The sequence below is a fragment of the Peromyscus maniculatus genome, chromosome 12 (genome assembly GCF_049852395.1).
Source record: "Peromyscus maniculatus bairdii isolate BWxNUB_F1_BW_parent chromosome 12, HU_Pman_BW_mat_3.1, whole genome shotgun sequence".
NCBI classification, from domain to species: Eukaryota; Metazoa; Chordata; class Mammalia; order Rodentia; family Cricetidae; genus Peromyscus; species Peromyscus maniculatus.
In genome coordinates, this window is record NC_134863.1 from 4,296,229 (window position 1) to 4,323,776 (window position 27,548).

The 27,548-nt window shown below is 54.9% G+C and overlaps 2 protein-coding genes across 15 annotated transcripts in view; one reads left to right on the forward strand and one right to left on the reverse strand.

Annotated features, from left to right (window-relative positions):
- The first annotated feature begins 2,632 nt into the window (after positions 1–2,632).
- Positions 2,633–7,233, forward strand: Ccdc74b (coiled-coil domain containing 74B). Of its 2 annotated transcripts, none has more exons than XM_006981197.4 (8): positions 2,633–2,955; positions 3,702–3,746; positions 4,599–4,658; positions 5,266–5,431; positions 6,213–6,396; positions 6,478–6,557; positions 6,632–6,688; positions 6,888–7,090. In XM_006981197.4, the coding sequence occupies exons 1-8, from the start codon at positions 2,697–2,699 to the stop codon at positions 6,940–6,942; spliced, it is 906 nt and encodes a 301-aa protein (XP_006981259.1). In that variant the 5' UTR covers positions 2,633–2,696; the 3' UTR covers positions 6,943–7,090. The 2 variants fall into 2 exon arrangements, with proteins under 2 accessions (XP_006981259.1, XP_006981258.1); XM_006981196.4 differs by having other exon boundaries at positions 2,636–2,955; positions 6,862–7,233.
- A 483-nt stretch (positions 7,234–7,716) lies between these two features.
- Positions 7,717–27,548, reverse strand: part of Med15 (mediator complex subunit 15) — a 69,311-nt gene continuing 49,479 nt past the window's right edge. For 5 of the 13 annotated variants that reach the window (XM_042258990.2, XM_076548419.1, XM_042258995.2 and 2 more), the window contains 12 exons: positions 26,805–27,137; positions 25,349–25,483; positions 16,724–16,843; positions 11,993–12,120; positions 11,760–11,887; positions 11,463–11,597; positions 11,326–11,389; positions 10,442–10,508; positions 9,964–10,124; positions 9,714–9,880; positions 9,199–9,297; positions 7,717–8,713 (listed from right to left, as the gene is read on the reverse strand). In XM_042258990.2, the coding sequence (XP_042114924.1) occupies positions 8,577–8,713; positions 9,199–9,297; positions 9,714–9,880; positions 9,964–10,124; positions 10,442–10,508; positions 11,326–11,389; positions 11,463–11,597; positions 11,760–11,887; positions 11,993–12,120; positions 16,724–16,843; positions 25,349–25,483; positions 26,805–27,137 (1,674 nt within the window). In that variant the 3' untranslated portion in view covers positions 7,717–8,576. Of the gene's footprint in view, positions 8,714–9,194; positions 9,298–9,713; positions 9,881–9,963; positions 10,125–10,441; positions 10,509–11,325; positions 11,390–11,462; positions 11,598–11,759; positions 11,888–11,992; positions 12,121–16,723; positions 16,844–25,348; positions 25,484–26,804; positions 27,138–27,548 lie in introns of all 13 variants that reach the window. The other 8 variants (XM_042258993.2, XM_076548422.1, XM_076548425.1 and 5 more) reach the window with 4 other exon arrangements.

Consider the following 27,548-nt stretch of genomic DNA (forward strand, 5'->3'; position numbering starts at 1 on the left):
AGTGTCCCCATTCCCCTGGTCAAAGCTTCCGAATGACTAGCCCTTATCAGTAACCCTGTCAGTATTGTTTTTAGGGGGAGACGGTGTTGGAGACAGTTTATCTATGCAGCCTTGGCTGTCCTGGAACTCAGAGGTCCGTCTGCCTTTGCCTCCCAAGTGCTGCGATTAAAGGTGTGCGCCGACACTGTGCGCAGCCTGACTATCGATATTTATGAGATAAATCTTTTTAATGTTTTTTTTTCCTGATAGCTTCATACATATATACAGTGTATACAATCCACCCTGACTACCCCTCCACATCTCCTGGAGGTTTTTTTTTTTCATTTACTTATGGTGGTTGCGGGGTGGGTGTGTGTGTGTGGAGTGGAGTGGGTGCACATGTGTCGTGTGTGTGTGTGTGTGTGTGTGTGTGTGTGTGTGTGTGTGTGTGTGTGTGTGTGTGTGTCAGAGCAGAAGGTGAAGGAGCCACCCCTTCTGTCTGGTGGGTTTGAGGAACTGAACTCAGGTTTGCCAGCAAGCGTCCTCACCTGCTGTCATAGCTTCAGCTGTCAACTTACACCTGAGGAAAGGGAGCTTGGACCGAGGAGTTGCCTGTGGGACCTGTTCCTGGTTGTTAGTGTAGGCAAGCCTGGCCCACTTTGGGTGGTCCCATCCCTAGACAGGTGGGCCTGGGAACAGACCTGTTAGCAGTGCTCCTTCATTGGTTTCTGCCTCAGGCGCCTGCATGATAGACTGTAACCTGTAAGCTAAAATAACCCTTTCTTTCCCATTTTGCTTTTGGTGTTTATCACAGCAACACAAAATGAACCGGGTCTCTCCCTAAACCATCTCCCTGGTGATGGTTGTTTTAAATAGGATCTCACTGTGGCCTACCTGTCCTAGGTATTAGCTTCCATGGTCAGTTTGAAATTTTTTTTTTTTTTTTTTTTTTGGTTTTGTTGGTTGGGTTTTTGGTTGTTGTTTTTGTGGGGGTTTTTTGTTTTCTGAGACAGGGTTTCTCTGTGTAGCTTTGGTGCCTGACCTGGATCTGTAGACCAGGCTGGCCTCGAACTCACAGAGATCCGCTTGGCTCTACCTCCTGGGTGCTGGGATTAAAGGTGTGAGCCACTGCTGCCTGGCTGAAACGATTTCTTTTAAGAATTGTGTGTGTGTGTGTGTGTGTGTGTGTGTGTGTGTGTGTGTGTGTGTGTTTTGAAGACAGGGTGTAGCTATGTAGCTCAGAGCTCATGTAGCTCTGGCTGTCCTGGAACTCACCATGTAGACCAGGCTAGCCTCAAAAACCACAGATCTGCCTTCCTCTTGCCTCCGTAGTGCTGAGACTGAAGGCATGTACTACCTCACTCACGTGGATTCTTTCTGTGCAAAGGATGGACTCCTGGGGGCATGGACATGGTAGGCAAGTACCAAACAGAACCATTGAGAGGTGACTCTTACATAGCCTTCTTTTAGAAATTTAGTTTCCAGGGGCTGGAGAGATGGCTCAGAGGTTAAAAGCACTGGCTGCTCTTCCAGAGGTCCTGAGTTCAGTTCCCAACACCTGCATGGTGTCTGGTGTGCAGGCAGAACACAGGCATGCCTTTTAATCCCAGGATTCAGGAAGCAGAGACAGATCTGAGTTCGAGGCCCGCTTGGCCTACATAGCTAGACGATGTCTTACATATATAAATGGTCTGGTTTCCAAGTGGGGGAGAAGAGTGCTTCCTGCCATTGCAGAGAACCTGAGTTTGGTTCCCAGCGCACACTTGAGGCTACTCATAACTGCCTCGATGGGTCCATGCACACCCACAGTACACACTCATACAGACTGGCATAAATGAAAGACTAAGCCGGGCCTTCCTTGTTTCAGGCTTGCTGGCCTGAACAGAAGAAAAGAAAAAAAGAAAGAAAAGCAAGCGCTTCCTTCAAACAGTCCTCCTTTTCCTTTGTCTTGTTTTCAAAGCTTGCTTTTGTCTTTTTCCAGAGGGTCTCACTATGTTGCTCTGGCTGTCCTGGAACTCACAAAGATCTGCCTGCCTCTGTCTCCCAAGTGCTGGGATAAAAGGCCCTCCTGCTCTGTAGGTGTCTCTCTTGTATGTTCAGGCAGCTTTTTCTCCCCTACTTAGATCCACAAAGATTGTGTGAGTGTTGGAAGGTTTTTTTAAACTATTGGTATGTGTTTAAAAAGTAAGCTATTAAAACAACGTGAGAGACGAGTTTAGAACCAGTGCTGTGGCACACACCTATAATCGTGTGCTACGGGGCGAGACCCTGTTCAAAAGTGCAAGCGGGGCTAGGGCGGTGGCTCAGGAAGCATGCACAGTGATTGCTGCCCAAGTACGAGGACCTAAATTCGGGTCCCTCGCACCCACATGTAAGTGGAGGGAAGGCGCACGCACACTGGGATCTTAGCGCGGGCGGCAGGGAGATGGGGCTCACGGGCCTGCTCAGCAACGAGGACAGAGCTCGGCTCACAAGCTGGGGAGTGAGACCCACGTCGAGCGCTGCTCCGCACACCCCCGCTCCGCACCCGCACCCGACGCGCGGTAAAGGCGGACGGTTCCGGCGGCTTCAGGGGTCCCGCGCGCTCCCCCGGGCCGAACGCGGCCGCAGGCCCCGCCCCATGGCGTGCCCCGCCCTCTCGGGCGCAGCGGTTCCCACGGCGACCGGGCGCCAGGCTCCAGCAGCGGGTACTGAGCGGCGGCGGCGGCGGCGCCTTCATGAGCGGGGCCGGGGTGGCGGCCGGGGCGCGGCCCCTCAGCTCCGCAGCCCCGGGCTCCCGGGGTGCGTCCCGCCCACGCCCGCGCCCTCCCGTCGGCCCGCAGCACGTGGGGACGCAGCCGGCTCCGCTCGGGCTCAGCGAGGCACAGAAGCGGATCCTGGACCTGGAGAAGAGTCTGCAGTTCCTACAGCAGCAGCACTCGGAGACGCTGGTCAAACTCCACGAGGAGATCGAGCACCTGAAGCGGGAGAACAAGGGTGAGCCGCTGGGTGCCGGCGCGGCATTTACGGCCCGAGCAGTCTGCGGGTGCGGGGAAGGGCGCGGGCGGCTTCTCCTCGGTGGGTCCTTTTGCGCCCCGCTCCCAGACGAACGCGGATCCTCCTGTGCACTCTGCCCAGCGCAGTGTGTGGCCCACCCCGTTGTTTAAAACCGTTGCGGAAGTTAAACAGCAGAGCAGATGCGAGCAGATGGTCACCAACTAAACACATGCGCAGGGCCCGCCCGGATACTGCCCCGCATCCTTTCCAGCGGGGCACGCTTCATGCTCCCCACCGCGAGGCTTGGCCTACTCAGAGCTTCAGGCCTCTAGAGGTGTGACATGACTGTGCTGATAGCACCTTAGCTAGGGCCCTCAACTTCCTCCCACCCTGCGGCCTCAGTTTCTCCCTTTTCCTGGTACTGTTTTTTACCTGGAATGCCAAAGCTTCTCTCACTGGGCATCTTATTACATTAGGGCTCCCTCTCCATGCTTTCCTTGAGGCTCTCCCCATGTCTCACTGACCAGCCTCCTATCACACACACCCTGTTGCCAGGGGCTCCTGGAAGGCTAGCCATCCTGCCTTCAGCAGCCCTGTCCCTGACTGGCCTGGTGGATAGACTCCTCGGGTGTTGGGGAAGACAGGGATCAGCCCGAGGCTGGTGGGAAAAGCTGGTGGGGCCACACTTTGCTCTGAGTGGCTGTAGGTTTTGGGTGTGGTAAGGAGGAGTATTTGCTTGCTTTCAGATCTCCACTACAAACTGATCATGAATGAGAAGCCTCAGAAAAAAGGTAGGACTCACACGCCTGCTGGGAACGAACGGGTACCTGTGCGGCTAACTCTGGGGGCGGGGGGCCCAGTTTGGGGCACTTGGGTAGATGTCACCTTCCCAGCCACGGCACCAAAGGACGGGGTCTGTGCAGAACAGTGGGGCTGCTGAGCAGAACCTCCCGAGACAGGAGTGGCCCCCATCTCCCGGACCTCATTGCCCTGGCAGGCTGACGCTGCTGCTGTGGTGCCTGCCCCTGGGTGCCCAGCCCTGTGTCGCTGATTCCTTACACTCGAGTGAGGTGTCTCTCAGCACACCCACTCTGGGGACTCCTTCCTGCCCTCTCCACAGCAGCCCTAGGGACCCGAGAACTAGCTAGTATTCAAACAAAACACTTCCTCCTTCGCAGCCCAAGGGCCCATCAGCTGAGTTCCTAGGTTCTCTACTTTCAGGCCGTCTACTTGGAAACAGTCCTGGCATGCCCAGGCTCCCTCTTGGTGAAGACAGGCCGAGAACAGGAGTGGGGAGGGCTCTTCTCCAGCAGGGCAGCATGACCTAGCATGGTGGCTTGAGCACAGTGCAGCCCAAGCTGGTGGCTGCACCCGCGCAGCTCCTGGTGGCCCTGGCAGGACGCAGAGGTGGGAACGGAGGCCTCAGGCCTGCCGCTCCTTCAGGCCCAGGCCCTCTACTTTGCAGCTGGCCCCTGCAGAAGCCTGTCCAGGGGTAACTGCTCCTGTGGGGCTCAGTGGGTGTGCAGCTACCACAAGGGCGTGGGAACACAGCCCCGCCAGGTGTGGGGGCCCTGCTTGAGCACGGAGGGCCGGGTAGTGGGCAGAAGCGGGTTCTCAGGCTGAGCCCCGCATCCTCCCTACAGGCAGCATCTCTACATCCAGCCTTCAGTCCAACAAGTCTGCCTCCAACTCCATCACGTCCGGTGAGCCAGGGCCCCAGGCTGGGCCGTCTGGTGGGAGGTGCTGCCTAGTTGAAACCCCTTCTCTTTGGCAAAGGGGGTGGCCCCAATATCCTGTGTACAGAAACAACCAGAAAGAAGTCCTTGAGTTCTTCTAAGAGGACAAAGCCTGGCTTCAGTGTGGCACAGCAGATGAGGCAGCAGGCCACCCGGGGAGGGAGGGCAGCGAGTGGCTGGGTCATTAGCGGGGAACCCCCAGCCCCTTTCCTCCGGGGAGGGTCATGCTCCACCGCAGCCCGCCCCTCTTCTTCCATTCACCTCCTACAGGAGGCTGGGCGGCTTCACTAGCAGCAGCCCCACGGGATCCCAGGCTTCCAGTTTCTTCTACCCCGAACGGAAGCCAGTGTCCACCACTGTGGTTTTCTGGCAGGTCCGGCAGGCGCCACACCACAGGCTTCCCCGTCCACTTGATTCCCTCCTCTCTGCAGCCCTCGGGAAAGTGTTTCCCTCTCCTCAGGACAGTGGAGGAGACTGTCAGGGTCAGGGCTTCTTGGGTACACTGGTTGGTCCTAGAGAACGGGTCTCTGACTTTTAAGGCCTTTTGTGACGGTCCCGTTGGTGTGCCCTGCAGCCAACTCACAAAGCAAGACCAGGCCCCAGCCCAGCTCCTTCAAGAAGCAAGAACTGAAGCCTGACACCCTCCAAAAGACAGACCTGGAAGAGCGGTCACTCAGCAGCGCTGCCCTGTTCCACGGCAGCAAGCTGGACAGAGTCCCTGAGGCGCAGGGACAGGCCAAGTACGGCCGGCCTGCACCCCAGGACCAGGCCTGCACCCCAGGGCCCCAAGCTGACCCTTAGGTTTCCACCCTGGGACCAGCAGGCTGCCTGGTCTCCATGAGGATGAGAGTGGGCTCCAGGGAGCAGGCAGCTGCCAGGCTGCTGTCCCTCTCCTGGGCACTGCTTTCTTCCCTCCCCTGGGGGTCCTGCAGAGACCCCTGGCTGACCTCACCCACAGGGGACCAGTGGAGACCCCTAAACTACTGTGTTCTCAGAGAAGAGACAAAAAGTGATCTGGCCTTCTAATTAGTTTGCCGGGAAGGGGGTGGGGTGGGGACCAGGGTCTCGGTACGCAGCCCTGGCTGGCCTGGAACGTACTCTGCAGCTTTACCCGCCTCTGCCCCCCGAGTATGAGGATCGCAGGCGCGCACCACCGCACCTGGCTGTGAGCGTGTGTCCGGCCAGTCCGCCTTCGGGAGGCATGGGTTAGCAGTACAGAGCCAGACCAAGCTACTAGTGTCCCCCCCCCCCCCCCGTAGTCCGCCTCCACCTTCTCTGAAGCCCCAACTCCTGGAACCACCTTGGGCAAGAAACATGCTGGGTGGGGTCACCTGGCAGCTAGCTAGATGCCCCCTCAACATGGTGGGAGAAGAGAGATTTGGGTCCTAGCTGGCTCCAGAACACCCTGGCAGAGGAAATGGACCTCTTCCACACTGGCAGGCATGGGCGCTACCCCAGGGAGGTTGTGGGGGTGGCTGGACCATTCCCACAGGCCGTCTCTGGGCTGCTGTAATGTTTCAGAGACGAGGATGCAGAGGCTTCCAATTCTGGGGTCACGTTGCTGGGGGGCATGCATGGCCGGCAGGGGGCAGGGACGGCCTCCATCCTGAACCTGCCTCCACACCTGCGCAAGCCCACCACAGTGCAGCAGTGTGAGGTGGTCATCCGTCAGCTGTGGAACGCCAACCTCCTGCAGGCCCAGGAGGTGAGGCCCCGGGCAGGCACATGGCCCTGCACGCCAGTGGCCCGGGACACGGCACCCACCATGCCTCTGTCTGTCTTTCAGCTGCAGCACCTCAAGTCACTCCTGGAGGGGAACCAAAGGTCCAAAACTGCAGCTGAGGAGGCTGGGCTAGGCTCTCCAAAGTGAGTGCCTTGTGCCCAGCACCCTGCCCCAGCCCAGAGGAGGTGTGGGCCTCACGGCTAACTTCCTTTCCCAGGGACCAGGAGTCCATGCAGTTCCCCAGGGTCACCGCCAAGGGCCTCTCTAAGAAGTGGTGAGTTCCAGGCACAGGGAGCGGGCGCCCCACAGCTTGGTGCCACACGAGTCAGGAGGGTAGGGTGTCCGGAGGTAAAGCAGGCAGGCTCTGCTCCCAGCCTGGCCGCTGGTCCAGGGCCCCTCGAGGCAGCTGCTAGCCACCTGCCCTGACTATCCTTTCCTCCACCCCAGCCTAATTCTGAGCCCAATGCCTGCAGCAGAGCGTGCCATCCTGCCCGCACTGAAACAAAGCCTGAAGAACAACTTTGCTGAGCGGCAAAAGAGGCTGCAAGTGGTGCAGAGCCGGCGCCTGCACCGCTCGGTGCTGCTGAACCGGCGCCCTGGAGCCCGGCCGTCATCTCTCGACAGTGGCTCCCACCAACCCTACTTGTCAGCCACACGGAATTCCAAGACAGACAGAACCCACGACAGATAAAGTACTTGCTCTCAGAACTGAGGAGACTGTCTATTTCTTCTATTTTACTATTCCTGCATTTCTGCAAATGCACATTATAAAATGTTATTCTACTACCTGTTGACTGAAAATAAAAATTGTTTCTCCAAGTCCTAAGCCTCCTTCCTCTCCGCTGTCAGGTGTCCCTGCTGCTCTGGAAGTGCCCTATCCAGGCAGCCAAGGCTGGTGCATCATCCCCAGATGCTGTGCACCAGCGGTCTCGTGGCCCTCTGGCCAGCCTGAGGGCTGCCTTCTAGGTCCGTGGGTATGACTGAGAACCAGACACTGCCTGTCCTGGGCTGCCTGGACACCAGTCTGGCTGGGCTGAGCTGCCTGAGGGCTCACAGGACCACAGCCGAGGGAAAACTGTCCTCTCCAGATCACACTACCCAGACCAGCAGCTGCCACCTGCCTCCTCCCGCCCAGCTGCCCAGCCCTCACACCACCACTGCCCACTGAATCCATCTCAGAACTAGACTGGGGCCAGGGCCTGAGTCAGGAGGCGATGTCAGAATGCGGATGAAGTCCAGGGTTTCCCAAGATGGACAGCATCCCCGACAGTGGGGCCCAGACTCACAAAAAGGTCGATGCAGTAAACTCCTGACAAACACAGGAATAATAAATTTATTATAAGAATCATATAACAGAGTAGTGCACATATAAAAAGGGGGGAATTTCTTTTCATCAGAGTGCTGCCCAGTGCATACGGCAAGTGCATACTTATGGCAGCATACTGAAGGAAGCCCAGGCTCCTGGTGGTAGACAGAAGAATACGGTGTTGAGGCTGTGGGTCCCGTTGACAGTCTGACTGACCACTCCTGTCTCAGCCCTGACACAGCCCTTCACCCAAGAGCGGCACAGGAATGTCAGGGTCAGCCCCCGGCCCTGGCTGCTCCTCCTCCTCAGAGCACTATGAGGAACCGTGAAGCCGAGGTCCTGCTGGTGGCAGAGAACCTGCTGCCGCCTGATCGGCCTTCCCTTCAGACTGAACCTGTGCCGTGATTCCCAAGTACCCCTGTGGTGTGCCCACATGCCTTCTGAGGGCTGTGACTGGAGAACTGTGTGTAGAGTGGGGGTTTCCTGTGTCCCCCACATTCTCCAGACACAAGTACAGTGGATTGTGACAGAGATGCTTAGATGGGACCTGAGTTCTCATGCTGCTGAGTGGACAGAGTCCAGAAAGGCTGTGGAAGTGTGGGGGCCGGACTTCTGGAAGAAACCAACGGGAAACCTTCCTGGGAACAGCCCAGACCCTTATGCAGCCAGCTCCACAGCTCCCTGGCCAATACTGCACAAGCATGGGGAGACATCTGCCAGCTCCCCAAGACAGAAGGTGAAAGCGGGAAAGCTAACCTAACCCAGGCCCTCTAAGAAGCCAACACTAGTAACGTCTGGGAGGCCGTGTGAAGTCTGCAGCCCGAAGGGCCGCCGGCAGTCCTGAAGTTCAAGTCCGCTAGGCAGCCGAGAGGCAGGCCTGGTGGATGCTCTGGGCCCAGGTGTTGAGCAGGGCTGTGACCGAGTGCTTGTCGGGGAGCTGCAGCAGCCTGGAGGTCATGCACTGGTGCACCGACTGCAGGAAGGGGTTGGCATCTGCAACACAGCGGCAGCCCTGAGTGCCGAGCCTGGCGAGGCAGCCACCCGCCGCCTGGCCAGCTCTCGCAGCGCTTCTGGGAAGGGGCACCCGTCACCCCTCGGTCCCTGCGCTCCACGGTGGGGCCGTCTTCCAGCCACACTTCCAGGGAAGAACTGGAGTTCATTGGTAGGGTCTGGAGCCCCGGACGTCCCTGCTGCGAGCCGGCAGATCCTCGGGTGCTGCTCCCACCCCAGGGGCTGGCTCTCCTGGGGGCGCTCTGACTCAGAGGGAGCTGCAGGAGCTGCTGTGGTGGCCCTGGGTCACCTTGCAGAGCTCCAAAGGAGTCCTATGAACTTGACTGCCCACCACTTGACAGGAGTGGCCCTCTCTCTCTCTCCAGGCAACTGCTGTCCAGCCTGCCCTGCCCCCGGGGGATGGGAGGCGTCTGTCTGCTGTCTGCCCAGAGATGACCCCGCTGCCTCGGTTTCTCTAGGTCACCCACCGTACTGCCACTGACGGTCGATCCACATCGGGCTCTGGGCAGGGTAGTCAGCGGGCACACTGAGCTCCAGGGGAGGCACACTAGGGAGGTCCTTGTCATCTGTGACACAAAAGCTGCACATGTGACCGGGCCAACAGCCTGGCAAGCACCGACACAGCCCTGCCGCCTCGCCCACGCTCCTGGAAGGGCTCTCGACCCGCCACGGGGTTCCACCGAGGCCTGCTGCTGCAGACCTAAAGGCCTCCCTCTTAGCTTCCCAGGCTCTAAAGCCAGGAAGCACCTTGTGCAGAGAGGAGCCTGCCAATCGTCTCCCGGGACCTCTAGCAACCACAGCTACTTTTGTGGAGAAAGACGGATGAGCGGACTCGGGCTGGAGGATGAGCTGGGGCGGGAAGGGGAAGTGAGGCTGCAGCAGCAGCAATGGCGGCAGGCCACGCGAGCAAGTGTGACCCCGAGGCCCCGGAGGTCGGCCTCCAGCGGGAAGGCAAGGCACCCACTCCACCCCGGCCACTCACCCAGCTTGCAGATGAGGTGGACGGTGCCGTTGTTGCTGCAGTGAGAAGGGTCCAAGTTCACCAGGAACTTGGGGTCCAGCCTGGCCACTTCTCCCTGCAGCACATTGGGGATGCTCTGGCGCTCGTCCTCCTCCAGTCTGCGCTTCCGGGAACACACCACCGGGGACCTGGGGAAGACACCGGGGTCACTACGCAGATGCCACACGCCTCTGGCCTGCTGCTTACTGCTAGCCCAACCTGGGGTACATACATGATAGGCGGGCCGTGGATGGCCATCATGGCTGGCACGAATGTGCGGTACAGGGAGTGGTTGAAGACGGGGGAGCGGATGTTGGCCAGGACCGCGTCTAGGAGCGGCTGGCACAGGTCCTGCTGTTTGGTTGGAAGAACTGGTGGCGGGGGCGGTGTGGGCTAGAGACAAGACAGACGGAAAGGGTCAGTGGCCTGGGCTCAAGGCCTCCCCATTCTGAGGAATCTTCCAGACCCCAGGGTCCCCAACAGCCTCTACCCTGGCAGAGTGCAAACGATGGTGGTTGTTTCTGAACATTTTCCAGCCTGGCAGCCTCACTCCCACCCCAGTGCCCTCATCCTCAGGCTGGGGTCTGAACAGAACTGGCAGACACAGGGGGACAGAGGTAAGGATTCGGGGCAGAGAGTGACTTCCAGGTCCGGTCCGGTCCTGCACAGTGTAACTCCTGACCACAGGGGGGCCCTTGGGCTCCGCTCACCACCGCCATGTCGTTCTTGAGTTTCTCCAGGGCAATCTCACACTTCTGCAGGGTCTTCAGGGGACACCTGAGGACAGGGCACATGATCTGACACTGTGGAGGGCTGGAGCAGGTGACTCTTGGGCGCTGGTCCCTATCACCCCAGCCCTCTCACTTCTTCCAGAACAGACCCAGGAGGTCTCAGTCTCACCCGAGCCAGCTCTTGCCCCCTCTTGGCCCTGTGGCTTGAAGGATTCCAACCTAAGAGGGCCTGGGGGACTGTGTAGCTCCAATAGGCCACCCAACAGTGACTACAGACCCTGGGAGAATCCTCCTGAAGGACAGCGGAGCCTAAGGTGAGCTGAACTGACACCTGGGTAGGTGTGGAGACGCATCCATGTGCAGTCCTGAGCACTGCTGTACACAGCACCCTGCGGCTGGTGGGCAGAAGCAGCTGGAAGCCGGGCAGCCCAGGGTCAGCCCTGAGCTTCTCAGAGGCCCCTCTGGGTTCATCTTCACAACAGTGCACACAGCCGCAGCCGGCCGACAGCACTCGGGGTGAGACGCGGCGTCTGCCCAAGGCCAACTCAGCCAGCCTGTCCTGGGTAGCTCACGGTGGGGCCAGTACAAACCAGCACCTAGCACAGTGGCCATGAACCAAGCTACGACAGTCGTGGGTGGACGGACGTGAGGCCCACGAGGCCCTGAACAGGGTTGAAAGATGGGTGCTGGGACGGTGTAGACAGGGTTGAAGTTCCAGCACCCACCTAATGAAGTCATCTGTGCTTCAAATATGGCCCAGAGTGCCGGACTCTTTGTAAACCCACATTGTCACCAAGTCTTGGGGACCCTCTGTGAGCTGTGGTACAGCACAGTCCTGCCCAAGGCCCCAGAGCAGCGCTCACCGCTTAGAGGGGTCAGTGAGAATGTCCAGCAGGCTCTTCATCTTACTTAGGTCCTTTTTCCTGTCTGGGAAGGAAAGGGGACATTCAGAAGCAGCAGGCCCTGGAGTCCCGGCCCGCCCTGGCCTGGGCCAGCCTACCTTCATTCTTGTCGATCTTGTTGATCATGCGTCTCAGGGGCTCGATGTACTTGGACAGCTGCTTCAGCTTGTCCAGGTACTGCTGCTCTTCAGCCTGGCTGGAGCCAGCAGGGCTCATGACCGAACTGGGGTTCACTGCGGGGACAGGACGGGTAAGATGGATAGCTACAACCTGTGGGACAGGTGCCACAGCAGCTCCGAGGGTCCCGTGAGACCGCTACACAACTCGAGACCTTGGGAGGGGAAGGGGGATTAGGCACCTTGTAGACTTGTCCACCTAGCCCAGACCCAACTTACCAGGGGTGTTTAGAGGTCCAGGGGAGGGGACGCTGAAGTTCTGCGGGGTGCGCGCTGTCACTGGGCTCTGGGAAGGCTGTGGTGAGGGGCTAGGCAGGAAGCTGCTGGGGGACGGGGCAGGGCCGGAGCTGCAGCCAAGGAATAAAAGCAGGTCTGAGCTCAGGACACCATGCCAGCTGAGGCCAAATGGGGTGAAGGGAGGATGGGGCACGTGTGCATCCCCAGCACCCTACCTGACATTGGAGTTGGGCTGTGAGCCAGGCTGTGGGGATGGCTGCGGGGGAGGGGGCATCGACTGTGGGGTCGGCACCTGCTGGCCCGGTGATGGTGAGGACAGCATGGTGAGGCTGCTCTGGCTGACCTGGAAGTGGAGAGACTTAGCCGGCTCCATGCCGCACACACACACCAAGCACTCACTGCTCCGACAACCCATCTTATCCGCCCTGCTTCTCTTCAAGACGCTACACCCAGGCACAAGCCTCTCCTCTGGGTTCACGTGTCACATGGTAGCCAAGGGGCAGCCTGGCTCCTTGGTGGGGCCCATGAGGATTTCAGGGTTCTGGGCTGGGAAGGCCTTACGCTCTGTCATATTCTGTCTGGAAACATTCTCTGAGAGTCAGTGAAGACTGGAGACAGTCGTCTTCCAGTCGGACTCTCGCTCCAAGGCCAAGGCCTTGGACAAAGTGGCTCTGTGACCTGTAGAGATGCGGGAGGTGCTGAGGAGCCACGTGCATATCTCTTAGTACTCCACTGACTGCTAGCACCTCTGGCTGGCCCGGCAGAGCCTACTTGCGGGGATGAGCGAGTTCTATCCAAGGCCTGGCTCTGTCCGGGTGTCTGTCCTCTGCCGTCAATGCACACCCGGACAACAGACACAGGCCGACTGCAGCTAAGGACTCCAAGGACTGAAAACCCGCAAAGGGAGCAGGGTGTACGCACCCCACTTCTCAGCAGAGACACGTAGGATGGCCGTTCCAGATGGAGAGACAGCTGACCGTTGGTCTCTTGCTATCCTGGGACACTCTGGCGGCCATGCCAACTCGAAAGGCCCCAAGTATCAGGGGAGCACCTCTTAAAACCCAGTCAATCATTATGGACTAAGCACCCCCACAGCCTGCTTCTTGTGGGTCACAGGCCAGCCAGTTCTGCAGACCTCCCAGTTTACTAGACACTGATGCCCGTGGGGGCCAGACCTCCACACCTTCCCACACCTCCTCTGCCCCATTGCGAGGACTGCTGGGTAAAGATTACCCTCTATGAGTAGGCTCCTAACTTCTCGGATTGGGAACAGGCGCAGACCCCACTCGGAAGATGGTACTCGCACTTCTCATCTGTCCACCCACACTGGCCAGGCCAAGGACAACATGGGGCTGGCACGGTAGCCTGCTCGGCCATCTCAGCACCACTGACTAAGCTCACAGACCCGAGTTCAGTTCCTAGAAACCACCTATCACTCCAGCTCCAGAGGACTCAAGGCCGCCTTCTGGTTTCTGTGGGCATTGTCCTCACATGTACAACACCCCGCCCAGATACACACACATAAACACATAACTAAAAATAAAACCTAAAAAAAAAAAAAAAAAAAAAAAAAGGGTGGCCCAGACAATGCTGTCACTCTGTGACCAAGAGCAGATTCAGGCTCTGGCCGCCTTCCTCTGAGCAGATTCACCCTGACTCTAGGTCCGAGTTGGGCTGGGTGGACAACATGCAGGTCTTTCCTCTGAGCATCCAGCATACCTGTGGTGCTGGGCTGCACTAGGAATCCATGGACACCAGGGCAGGTATAGGTTACACAGACCACAAAACCTGCTTGGAACCAACCATGTCCTTCCTATCCAAGGCCCAGAACCACACAGCTCCATGCTGACTACAGATGCTACCAAAAAAGGCTGTGGTCTAAGCAAGCCCTGCCCTGTTGGCCAGGTCTTCCATTCAGTGGGTTCTTGCCCCTCCTATGTCCCCAGAGACCCTGGAACCCCTTCTCTCTCTCTGTCCCAGCTGCCCGCCTACACTTGACACTGGCTGCAGCAGCCCGGGTGGCTGCTCCTTGGCTCCCAGAGGGCCACGGGACTGGACAAGGCCACACCGCAGGAAGAAATCTCACAGTTCATGTCCCACCTTAATTAACACTCACACTCGGGCACAGGACACACACTTCGACACCTTCTGCCTTTGTTGAGGACACAGCAGAGGTCAAAGCAGCTACGCCAAGCTATAACACAGCGGTCTACGACATGAAGGAGCAAAAGTCAGTGGAGCATGGGGACAGAGGAGCCTCCAATGTGTAGAGAAAACCCCAACCCAGCCAAAGGGCATGCATGCCTTTGGGGACAAGAGGGTCTCTCTTCTATTGGGAAGCCTGGACACCAGTGTCATAATTCTCCCCCCTAACATAGTCTAAAAACTTCCTCTCCAAGGTCTCCAGAGTCCAGACTGCACTCAGCCTATTTACATACAAGGCTCTTCCGGAACTACCTACGTGACATGGGCCCCAGCAAACTTCAGCATTTTACCAGGTCTGGAACTCCCAGAAGATGACCCAGTATGGGGTCAGCCTGGAGTCTCTGGCTGCCCCAGGGCAGGGCAGCTGGCAGGCCCCAGAGGACGGGAGGGGCAGAAGAAAGATTTCTAACAGGAAGGAAGTCAACCAAGGGCGCCCTTTCACCTCCATAATTCGGAAACTCCAGCCCCTCCGAAGAACCTTCTAGGAGTCGATACCAAGTCGCTTGTCTTAGTCAACAGACACCCCTACACAAAGGAGCAGCCCAAAGACCATCTGGGAGCAAGGCGTGGGGAAGAGCCAGAGAGGGTGGCTGTTCCTGGGCTTCTGCTGTCAGGGAAGGGGCCTCTGATGGGGGGGGGGGGCAGTAGAGACGGGACACGGACCCTGGCTGTGCTCTCGGGTCACATTCTTAGCCCAGGGATGGGATGTCACAGGTGCTGACAAAACCCACAGTGGCACCTGAGGCAGAGCTTCTGACAGACCCCTGCACACCATCCGTCACTTGCATGTTACAGGCAGGAACACAGCGTCATCAGTGAGGTAACTTGCCTAAGGTCTCCCAGGGAAAGCCCAGGCCCCATAAACATGGTGCTTCAGCAATGTGGCAGTCTGCTCAGTACAGCACGTGGGAACTACTCAGCACGGCTGGGTCAGAAGGAAGAGCCTGGGTAGACTGCTGAAAACACAGGAGGTCACAGGGACCCCAGGTGGGGAGGGAGGCTAATCAAAAGGGCCACAGAGGACCTGGAGACAGGCTTTTCTCCACTGGCCTCTCTCCCTGAAGTCTTCTTGGGGCCTTTATCCTCTGAGTAAAGCAAGCAAAAATGAATGTGCTTAAAAAAAAAATCAAACCAGCTGGGCCATGGTGGCGCACGCCTTTAATCCCAGCACTCGGGAGGCAGAGGCAGGCCGATCTCTGAGTTCAAGGCCAGCCTAGTCTACAGAGTGAGTTCCTGGACACAGAGAAACCCTGTCTCAAAAAAACAGTTTAAAAAAAAAATCAAACCAAAGCAAAGCACCCCCTTGCCTTAGATCCTCTGGCCACACGGTACTGCTCCAGATTCCCACAGCTGTTGCATTTGTCTTCAACACACTAGCCCACAGCTGCATGGACATGTCCCCACCTGCCAGCACTTCACAGGAGGAGGATGGGTAAGTCTGGGTAGACTTAGGTTGGCATCTACCAGTGACAGCTCAGTCAATCAATCCACAATGTTCTGAGAGTGACTCAAACTTTCAAAGCACCCTTTGTGTCGGCCTTTGTCTGTCTCTCTCTCCCTCTCTTCCCTGCCTTCTGGGTTAGGAAGAGCTAGAGATCCCAAGACCACTCAGCTGACAACTCAGGAGCTACCTCGCAGGAGGCGATGGAGAAAGGATGAGGCCCAGGACAGAACCTGTTCCCAGAGATGCACAGACGGGTTCTGTCACTCAGGAGAGAGAGCAAGCCGTCAAGAGCAGCAGACTCTACCGACAGGACTCGAGTCCCGATCCTCGACAGGATACCTACCTCCCGGCCCCTTCCACTTGTAAAAGGAGCTAATGCTTGAATTTACCTGCCACAGTGCACACGAAGATGGTTCTATGCACAAAGAACCTCACTCAAGCTCTGACATACATCACATCCTCAATACATCAGGACCTTTCGTTTGTACAGAAACGGTCTTCTGTTAAGTCATTATCCCGACAATTCCACCTTACTCTGACCCTAATGACCTGGACCACACAACTCAACAGCAGCGAGTACTTCCAATGTGGCCGGTACCACGGAGGATCTGGATCTTGGTGGGAACTAACAGCTGCACACAGTACTACAGCCTGGGCAGCAGAGTCCTAGAAAGCCACATTATTTGTTTTCCTTTGAGATCAAGTCTCATGTAGCCAAGGTTGGCTTCAAACTCACTTCAAGAGTTCTGAAATGACTGCCACTCTCGATTTTATACATGTAGCTGGTGATCAAACCCAGGGCCTGGTGCATGCTAGGCAAGTACTCTGCCAACTCGAGGACATCCCCAGCCCATGTCACCTGTTTATTTGATCACGAAAACAAAAGTATGACAATTTTAAGTAAAGAAAAAGCCCCTCTAGAAACTTCAAGAGCTGAGCATGGTGGTACACGCCTTTCATGCCAGCACTTGGAAGGCAGAGGCAAGTCAGGCAGATCTCTGAGTTCGAGGTCAGCCTGGTCTACAGAGTAAGTTCCAGGATGGCCAGGGCTACACAGAGAAACCCAGTAGATAGCTACACGGGCTACCCTGTCTCAAAAGGAAAAAAAAAAAAAAAGAAAAAAGAAAGAAAGGCCAGCAGGGCTTGGCCTCAAGCAAAATTAAACACTTGTTTTACTGCTTTGAAAGCCACCATGAAGGAAGTCACTGACAAAGAAAAGAGGTATGTTTCATGAAGGTGCTCAGAAGAAACCCAAGCTTTTGGGCCGAGCCCTGTACAAAGCCCGATCTGTAAATACCTGTGCTGTGGGCTGTCCGCCCAAAGAGATGGAGCTTGACGGGCCAGCAGACATGGTGGAGGTGGGCGGGAACCGGGCTCTTACGTGCATCCCGCCTTGGGCCAAGGCTTCAGCAATCATCTTTGAGGACAGAGGGACAACAGACAAGGTAATTGCAACAAGAACTGCAGTGCATGGCAGGTGAGGGTGTGTGCAGCCTCATGGAGTGGGCACAGAGGTGAGGCCCTTCAAATGACCCAGACGTGGGGGGGGGTGCCTGAGGACATGTTCAAGCACACATCTCTAGGCTCAGGAAGCACCAAAGTCAGAGGTACCAAGAATGTAAGCCAGAGTCCTGTGGTGGTCGTCCCGGACACACCTCTGAGTCGCAGGCACAACAGACCCTATGGCCTGGGGGTGTCAGAGCCAGACTGCTCAGATGGCAGTTTAGGGAGACCAAGTTCTTGGGACAAACTTGGAAAGAGGACATGTCAGCCAGGCTTGCCCAGAACAAAGGTGGATGGTACGGGAACGGCGACCTGCTCGCCCAGTGTACCTGGAGCCCACGGCACACTCGCGTCTCAGGCCTCCTGGGGATGCTGGTTCTAGAAGTGTGGAGGAATGCGGGAGTGTGGCAGGAGAGCCTGGAGCTCTCCCAAGGAGCTTCCTCACTAAAGATGAGGGGCTGTCCACAGGCACATAAAAACAGCTGTAGTCAGGAGCTCTGACACCACAGACACCATTCCCTGGGTCAACTTCTGCTTCTTGATTCACACAGGCAGCCATGTGCAGGCTCTCACTGTCATGGCTTTGGGGCTGGCTGTCCTTACTCTGTGTTCTGAAGCAAGGATGGAGCCCAGCCTAACTCCTGGAGAGCAAGGCCCACACGCCATCACAAACTAGCACAGAATAACAACCTGGTAGAGAAAGTAGGACCTATCCACGAAGACAACCAAACCAAAGCCAGTAACAGATGGGAGAGGACAACTTCAGCCCAGCAGTCAAGAGATGAGCAGGAGCAACGTGGAACGACCCCAGGGCAGGGTGGTACTGCAGATGATTCAATCTGTGCAGCAGAGGGGACTAGGGACAGGGCTCCAGGACGCCTGTGCGGACCCCGAGACGTCACACACAGGAGGGAGGGGCCGCAGCAAGCACCACAGAAGACTCCAAAGAGAACATCTGAAGAGCCAAGGGAGGCACAACCTGACCACTCCTGCAATCAGCCAGACCAACCCGCTGGTCCTGAGGGGGGTCCAGCCAGGGTGCTGTCCTGAACAGCGCCCCCCACAGGTCGGGGTGGCCAGTGTTCGAGGGCCCTCTGCCTGCACTGGGGGAGGAGGAGATAAAGGTGATTGATTTCAGGGTTCAGGTAGAACTGGGGGGTCACTTAGGGAGGTCCATTCATAACCAGTGGCTACAGTGCCATCTCAGCACTCCTTCCAGATGACAGACCACCTAGAGGAAAGCCGCGTGACATGGGAGGTGCCACCTGTCTCCAGAAACAAGAAAAGCCATAAGGAAGGAAACATTATGGACCTTCGGGCTGGTTTTCTTGTTTATTTATTTTTTAATATTTTAAGATTTATTTTATGAGTTTTGCCTACATGTATATATGTGCACCATGTACATGCCTGGAACCTGCAGAGGTCATAAGAGAGCGTTGGATTCCCTGAAACTGGAGTTAAAGATAGTTGTGAGCCATCATGTGGGTGCTGGGAACTGAACCCAGGTCCTCTGGAAGAGCAACAAGTGTTCTTACCCCCAAGCTGTCTCTCCAGCTCTATTTTATTTTTAAGAATTTTTTTTTTTTAATTTCCTGTGTAGAGTGTTTAGCCTGCATGTATGTCTGTGCACCATGAACATGCAGTATCCTTGGAGGCTGGAAGAGAGAGTTAGTTACACACGGTTGTAAGCTATAAATGGGTGCTGGGAACCGAATCCAGGTCCTTAACAGCAGTGGGTGCCCTGACTGGTTTTCTTTAGGAAGAACTTCTGACAAGCAGAGCAGAAATCCAGGGGCAAGCACTGCGACTATTCACAGGGTCAGCTGGGCAGCCACCTAGTGCAACTTCCTGTCCACGATCCTTCCTCTACTTCTCAGTCCACTGCCACCTGCAAAGGGATTCTAACAAGACAGAGAAGTCGGCCTGGGTCCCCGCTGTGGCCACCGTACAGGGGGCCGAGGACACAAAGGCCTCTGGGTCAATCAAAGGTCAAATCTCAGTCAGTCATACTGTGTGCACACAGGACAGATGTCTGTCCCTGAACTGTCCCAGCTTGATCTGACTAGAACAGAAAGTGAGGAGACCAGTGCACGGGAAATAAAGACAGTCTCTGTTTTCACAGTGGACCCCAGGAACGCTACCGGAGGAGACTTCATCTCTGCCAGCAACACGAGCATCTTCAGATACAGATGGATACGAGAGCACAGGGCTAGGTCCCTTCCAGAACATTCTAGGCCAAGACTCTCGACACCACACCTGTCACCTGTCACCAGCAGACTCGTATCAGGACACCCTGCTACTGAGGGCACACTCCAGGAATACAGCATGGACTCCTACTTGGGGCCTCCACACCAACAACTCTCACAGGGCTGGGTGGTGGCCTGTTTTGTGGCATGAGGTAGTTCACATGCACAAAGCTACAACACGTGGGTTTTTTTTTTTTTCAAATAGTTGAGGAGAAGAGTTTTATTTTTTTCTTATTTATTTATTTATTTATTTATTTATTTATTTATTTATTTATTTATTTATTTATTTATTTTTTCTATTATCAGCTTGATATAGTACAAATCCTTATCCTAATAGTGAAATGTTTCATTGAGGCTTGTCCAGTGATTGAGTAAAACCAAAACTTTATAATAAGCCACTTTCATCCTAGGTAGCTTCCCTGGTTCTGTGGGTTGCAGTCTGATTGTTCTTTGCTTTATATCTAGAATCCACTTATGAGTGAGTACATACCATGTTTGTCTTTCTGGGTTTGGGTTACCTCACTCAGGACGATATTTTCCTAGATCCATCTATTTGCCTGCAAATTTCATGCTGTCATTGTTTTTCTCTGCTGAGTAGTACTCCATTGTGTATATGTACCACATTTTCTTAATCCATTCTTCAGTTGACGGGCATCTAGGTTGTTTCCAGGTTCTGGCTATTACAAATAGTGCTGGTATGAACATAGTTGAGCATGTATCTTTGTGGTATGATTGAGCATTCCTTGGGTATATGACCAAGAGTGGTATGGCTGGGTCTTGAGGTAGATTGATTCCCAATTTTCTGAGAAAACGCCATACTGATTTCCACAGTGGTTGTACAAGTTTACATTCCCACCAACAGTGGAGGAGTATTCCCCTTGCTCCACATCCTCTCCAATGTTGACTGTCATTAGTGTTTTTGATTTTAGCCAGAGGAGAAGAGTTTTATTGTAGAAATGAGGAGAGAACAGTCAGAGTCATCTGGAAGGGTCCAGACTGAACCCGGCCATGAGGAGAGGGAGAGGGGGGGAGAGGGGAAGAGGGGGAGAGGAGCTGAGGACCAAAATGCTAAGAGTGAGCCGTGAGCCAAGAGAGAGCGTGGTGGAAAGGGCTGGTTTATTTAGGAAAGAGAAGCTGGGTTGGTGAGGGTTAGGGTAGGGGGTGGAGTTAGAAATGTTGGGAGGAACCACAGGTACCGAGTGAGCCTTGTCCAGGATTTCTTTGGCACCATTCATTATTATTATTAATATTATTATCAATTACCATTTATTATTACTACTCTCTCTGTCTCTGAGACAATTCAGGGGACAAACATCTGTCTCTGCCATGCTGTGCAAGAGCTCTCAAAGCCGCCCTGTGACTCACTCCTGAAAAGCTACCAAAATACTCCACAAGGCTGCCTGGGAGTCTCTGCCTAGAGAGGGTGCTCTCTGATCTCGAATCCCAAGCCTAATTTAGAAGCTTGGCTGTGGGCTGAGGCTCAGTGGCAGAACACTTGCTTACTATGCTCCACATTTTCTTTTTGTTTTGTTTGGTTTTTCAAGACAGGGTTTCTCTGTGTAGCCCTGGCTGTCTGAGAACTCCACTCTGTAGACCAGGCTGGCCTCGAACTCACAGAGATCTGCCTCTGCCTCCTGAGCACTGGGATTAATGGCATGCGCCACCACACCTGACCATTTTTTTAAACTTTTTTTTTTTTTTAAATTGCTTATTTTTTATTATGAGCATTAGTGTTTTGCCTGCATGTATGTCTTTGTGAGAGTGTTGAGTCCCCTGGAACTGGAGTTACAGACAGTTGTGAGTTGCCATGTGGGTGTCAGGAACTGAATCTGGGTCCTGTGGAAGAGCAGTAAGTGCTCTTAACTGCTGAGCCATCTCTCCAGCCCCTAAACAAATGTTCTTAAAGCTCATTTCTCAGGTGGTACTACTGGACCAGTGTGTATAGAAGTGATGGTCTTCAGACTCACCAGGGAGACGCGTTCCCAATATTCCTGTGAGGGGTGTCTTATCAGGTTAACTGAGAGGAGTGGCCCACGCACTGGGCCAGGGCCCTGACTACATCAACAAGAGATCAGTCTCAGCACAGGCAGCCACTGCTCTCTGCTTTTGTTTTGTTTACAGTCAGGTCTCTCTTTGCAGACGGAAGAGGTCTGGAACTTGCTATGTAAACCAGGCTGGCCTTGAACTCAGAGAGATCTGCCTGCTTCTTCTTCAGAGTGCTGGGATTAAAGAGCAGAGCGCCATGCCCGGCTGCTCACTGCTTCCTGACTGTGAGGTGCACTGTGGCCGGCTGAGCCACGCTTCTGCAACCTTGACTCCCACCACTGTGGACTGGACCTTGAAAAACTCCTTCTCAACTTTCTTTTGTCACAGCATTTCATTCCAGCAACAGGAAAAGTAGCTACCGTAGCATACGACGGCAGAAACTGGAACATGGGTCCTTCCTCTCTTTGATGTCCCAGTCGCCTCAAGTGGCAGCTCCGATCCACCACATGCTCCCTGTCACGATGCCTGCCCCGATACTGGCCCCAAAGCAGTGGGGCCAAGCAGCTGTAGATGGAAACCTCCACATCCATGAGCCCAAGTCAACCTTTCCTCTCTGTGTCCGTCCGTCGTGTCTGGTATTTTACTACCGTGACAGAAAGCCAGCTAACACACAGCGTGGAAAACTGGGGATACAGATGATGGGGTGCTTACCTAGCACCCAGAAAGCCCTGGCTCCACCAATACTGCCTACACTGAGTGTAGTGGCGCATGCCTGGAATCGAAACACACAGGTAGAAGAAGGTGGACGAGAAGTTCAAAGTCAGCCTCAGCTACATAGGAAATGAAAGACCAGCTAGGTCTTCCTGAGACCAAGTCCAAATAAATGAATCTTCATAGACAATACAACTTCAGTGATGGGAGAAAACCAGAAACAACCCACACACTGTTTCCTGCTCCGGGCGCTTCTCTTACACCTCTCTCCAGGCATCACACTTTGCTGAGGTTCATAAATCAGAGCACTACAGCCCTGTTCCTGACACCGAGGCAACCTGGATTTCAAAGATGCCTTGATTCCAGGGCCCTTCCCTTCAGGAGGGTCTATCATGCCCAAGCCACCCAGCCATGCTCCTCTCCCCATCCTGCCAGAACAAGGCAATGAGGCCAGCCAAGTGGCCCCATACAACTGTAACGCAGCAGGTGAATACAGAAGGTGGAGGAGGGGAAGGGGACAGCAGGATGCAAGTGATCCGGTAGGAGAAATGGGAGAGGAGGGGCCCCTTAGCAAGGAGGAGGGAGGGGAAATAACAATAAAGATGTCTGAAAAGACATAAAGAATCACACTGTTAACTCTTCACCTAAATAGATAAATAACCAGCTAACCTATAAGCTAATTCTTATAGATATAGACAGATACACAAAAGTAAAATAACACACACGAAGTTTTAATGAACTTTTCTCATCAGGGCTAGCAGTGCTCCCTTTAAGACGCAAAGACCATGCTAACAGAACCCCAATAGTAGACATGAGAAGCCCTCTTTTGAGTTGTTGGCCAGGGCTCTCTAAGAGACTCCCAAAATATACAGCCTACTGCTGTTGCCCTTGGTTTCCACCCCCAGCCCCCGCAGGGGTGGAAAAGGAGCCCCTATAGCTGAAGACACCATGCAGTTCAGAAACAGAGCCCACAGACCTGACTGGAAAGGACTGGCATGCCCCCTCCCTGAGGACTAGCTTTCACAATACTGGACAGCACCATGCACCCTCCTCCAAAGAGGAAGGGCAACCGACAGCCCTGCCCGGCTATGATGCCCATGAACCGTATCAAGGACCAGCACGGCAGGATGACCCCGAAGGCAGCAGTGGCACACACACCATAGTAACCAACAGACCTCACAAGAGGGAAACCAAGCCTCATGGAAACCCAGCCAAGTGTGGTCTACATCCCTCATCAAGCAAACTTCTCTTTGCAAGAGAGAGATCATTACAGAAAACAACAGCCAATCAAGACGCAGAGTCGTGCATCTACAAAACTCTCTCTCACCTAAGGCTCAGGGAACACTGCAGAAGAATGGACACAGATTGTAAGAGCCAGAGGACCAGGGAGTCTGCCGTGAGACTGTGCCTCCTAGCAACATCAGAAGCTACATCCGTAAAGTCTCACCAAGATGACACCAGTGAGCATCCAAAGTGCACAGGGAAAAGCCCATGAAGTCTCAACCCTACACAGAGGTGACTGAGGAAAGCTGGAAGCAGGAGAGGAGCTCTCCCCCAGGGAAGAGTACACCAACTGGTCAACGAGTGCTAAACAATCAGCCCCGGAAACATACAAACATTATATGGACTGAATAGGTTATATTTAGAAACATATATTTATAGACATACATTTATATATACACACACATATATGCATGAAATAACAATTAGTAAAAAAAAAAAAAAGAGCTTGTAATTATATTAATCTCTAAAAGAAAGAAAGAAAATCAGTGGCAGGACTGACTCCTGAGACATCACATTTGGACTGAGAAACACAGAAATACAAGGCCCAGAGAAAGCACTGAAGGCAGGTGGAGGACACTTGAAGCACAGTCCTGAAAAACCAACTCCACAAGGAAATCAGCCGAGGCAGTGATCACCCTCTTGACTACCGGCTAAGACAATTTCTCGCTGTCCCACTCCATCAGAAAGGAGCTACGCCTACCTTAAGCTGCACCTGCCACTCATCTCCCCCCGGGGTAGAGGAGACACCGACACTCAAGCTGTGTGCTCCGGGTGACTGCGGACAGCCGGCCACGCTCCCACAGTGGCAGGGCAGGGGCTGAAGGAAGCTGTGCACTTGGCACAGGCTTGCTATGCAGCACTAAGCACACACGGCCACACTGCTTCTGGTGCCTGATAAGACACCACAAAGCTAGCGAGAGGACACACACTTGCTCCAGCAAGAAGCCAGCAAAGGAACAGGCCTGCACCGGTGGTATCTGCCGTCCTCTCACGGCTCCCCGCTGTCCTCCCTTCTTACTGGGATAAGCCAGCAATGCAGAGGTTCACAGCTTCTGAATCCCAGGTCCCCAGAGAGAAGGTGATAAAGGAACAAGAAAAATGTCTCCAGTCACTGTGTCACCCCTGTGCTGACTCACACCAGAAGCCTGAGACACACAGCAGTGATGGGAAATGAACTGTAACCCCACGGGCGCTCGGTTCCCCAAGCCACACACGGGAGATCCACAGTGCTTTCACACAAGGTCACACGAATCTGAGTGTGCAGGCAGCACAAGATCCCTGGACCCAGGTCACTTGGTCAGGGATGAGAGAGGTTAACTAAACGCCTCTCCTCGGGGACCACAGCTGTGACACTGAGGATCAGGAAGGGCTGTCATGTGTCTGGACACCGAGTTCACCCGGCTCATGGACCTCAGGGTGGTCCTGGTACTTTCTGTGGCCAGGAGCCAGCAGGAGTTCTAAGCTAAGCCCCAAGTCAGGCCTCTCAGGGTGCCTGCCCGCTTGCTGGGAAGAACTGCAGACAGCACAAAGACGAAGCAGATCTTTAGACGATTCTCAGGGACCCTACATGTCCAATTCCCCAGACACCAAGAAAAGCTAGTCCCGGCCTCTGCCTGCCGTCATCCCACCGACATCGGATATGAGGAGAAAGGGTACGAACTGTCAGTGGTAGGGATGCTGTAAACACTTTCCTCACACAGCACAAGCCCCCTGAGGGTCACAAGCCCAGGATGCTCTCTCCCTGTTCCTGCTGTGGCACAGGCCAGAGCATAAGATGCCACCGTTCCCGTCACTTTCTAAAGAGCTGCCGTCCATCCCAGGTAGCTGTGCTCTGAGGCTCCAGTGGAAGCTGAAAGAGGATGGAACTTGGAAGCTTTCCTCTCTAAAGCATCTCCTTCAAACGATCTGAAGGAAGGAGGATGAGGGTACCCAAGGAGAAACAGAAACAGCGCACACCAGGCAACGAGCAGGTTCCAGCAAGTCCCAAGCAGAGAAGCCACTCTGAGGGTCTCAGGGTGTGTGTGTGTGTGTGTGTGTGTGTGTGTGTGTGTGTGTCCCCAAAGGATAGAAAATCCCTATACTTTACCAGCGGAGCCTCTAATCCAACCACAACTCTCATCACAGAGCTTTATGCTGAGGCAGGCACACACCTGCTGGTGACTACAGAGACCCTGGGCGCCCAAAGCCCTCACCTGGACGCCGGGAGCTACCATCTGGGCAGCCTGTGCTGTCTGCACCTGGGGCTGCACCTGCTGCACCTGGGGCTGCACCTGCTGCTGCACCTGGGGCTGCACCTGCTGCTGCTGGACCACCATCGGAGCACGGACCTTGAAGGAGGAAGGAAAAAGCAACTTGGAACCTGCACAGAGAGCAGAGCACCCACTACCTGCGTGGGAGCCTTGAAGAATGGAACTTTCAGAGCTGGCAAGATGGCTGGGTGGGTAAAGGTGCCCACTGTGCAGCCTGAAGACCTGAGTTTGAGCCCTAGGACCCGTGTGGTAGGAGAGAACTGACTCCTGAAAAGTTGTCCTCTGACCTCGACAGTCAGACTGCGGCACCGCAGGAAACCCCCTTCCCCTCGCCAAATTTTTTTTTTCTTTTTTTCTTTATTAAACAAGAAGCCTCTCTTGGGATGAGGGATGGGACTGCAATGTCACCATGAGCTATGATGTCCACACTGTCTGTTGCCTGACCACACGGGGTGGAGAGAAATGTCCCACACCAGCCTGCCTATGAGTTGGCAGAGCCAAGTCCCGCTCTGGCAAGAAAAAAGCCCTCCCATGCACACCAACCACAACCACAAGCTAAGCAACGACTTCCAAAGCTGAGCACACAGCCTGGCTGCTCAGTCCGTAAGAGTGACAGTGAGAGCCCAGACTCCATGCAGGAAAGCAGGCCAGCCACACGGCACATGGCTCAGCTGGAAAGATGACCTCGGGTGATGAAAACAGGAAACACACGTAACTGCGGGGTCACCACGTGAAGACGCCACTGCACGTACAGGGCAGGTTCTGGCCAGATGCACACTGGGAGTCCTCCTTAGATCTCCAAGCTACCCGGCCCAATCTTGTAGGCACCATGTCAAGGAGTGCACAAGGTTCTGGTCCCAAAGGGCTGGTTCCAGGTAGTAGGGGAACGACTGTACCTGCAACTCACAACCCCTCCAGTACCCTGACATTCAGTTCAGGTGGGATCTTGGTCCTGATGTCACTCAATGAATCACAGGTAGAAAGGCCACAAAACTCAAGATCAGAAAAGATGCTCAAACTGCTTTTTTTCATGGCAACTAGTTTTGCTGGCAATAGTCTGTTTTCTGTAAATGCTATGAGATTTACTTTATACTGAGATGCACATGAGGCAGGAAATAATTAGGTTTCCCATGAATATTGTCTCAGAAGTATGGTAGTGAGGAGACTAAAAACGGCTGGGACTGGAGCTTGGTGGTAGAGCGTTAGTTTGCATGACGCTCCCAGGTTCCAGCCCAGCACCCCCAGGAAAACAAACCCACAGAAATGGACAAAGCGTGTCCTCCCACGTGGTGAGGCTCCCTCTTAATCGCACCGCGTGCACCAGACATGCCACCGGCACTGCTGACCACACAGCACCACAGGAGACGCCACTGCTCTGCCATAGGCATTGGGTACTCACAAATTTCAGCTGCTGCTGGGCAGCATACAGCATTGGTCCAGGGAGGCCTTGTGCTTGCGACACCAAAGGCTGGCTTTGTGACTGGGGTGGCAGCTGTGCTGCCGGTTGGTTCTGAGCAACTGGGGACTGCTGAGCCTGAGGTGGCGGCTGGTGATGCTGAGGGTGATGCATCTGCTGCAGCTGCTGGGGCAGGGCCTGGGAAGGGGGAGGCTGTGGCTGCTGCATTGGTGGCTGCTGCATCGGTGGCTGGGCCTGCAACGCTTGCTGCTGTTGCTGCTGCTGTTGCTGCTGCAGCTGCAATTGTGCCATCCTCTGCAGTTGTTGCTGTTGTATCTGAGGACGAAACAGTAACACCCAGTTACAGTCAACAGCCCCAAGGGGGCTAGCCTTGACCCCACGAAGCTGGGGGTTAGGGAAATGGACCCAGCCTTCATACCAACAGTAGCTGTTTCAGACCTAAGAACAAACCAAAGGTGTTCCTGTGTCCTGGCCACTAAAGGATGGTTCACAACTAGCATGATTCAAGTGACACACACACAGTCCAGGAGAGGGTAATGAAGAATAGGCACCGCGCCAACAGCAGGCAGGCCTCAAGTTCAAGCAACCACAGCTGCTTGTACCTCTCCAGCCAGGCTCGTCGTCTCCTTCCTGGAGTGGTCAGCAGTCTGACCTCATGAGGACGGCCGTAAGGAACATGTAAGGCTAAAGATTAACAGCCAGCATGGGAAAGGAGAGTCCAAGGCC

Coding starts and splice junctions, on each gene's coding strand:
- Ccdc74b (XM_006981196.4), top strand. CDS start 2,697: ATGAGCGGGGCCGGGGTGGCGGCCGGGGCGCGGCCCCTCAGCTCCGCA. Junction 4,659..5,265: donor CTCCAACTCCATCACGTCCG/GTGAGCCAGGGC, acceptor TGTGCCCTGCAG/CCAACTCACAAAGCAAGACC. Junction 5,432..6,212: donor GAGGCGCAGGGACAGGCCAA/GTACGGCCGGCC, acceptor GTAATGTTTCAG/AGACGAGGATGCAGAGGCTT.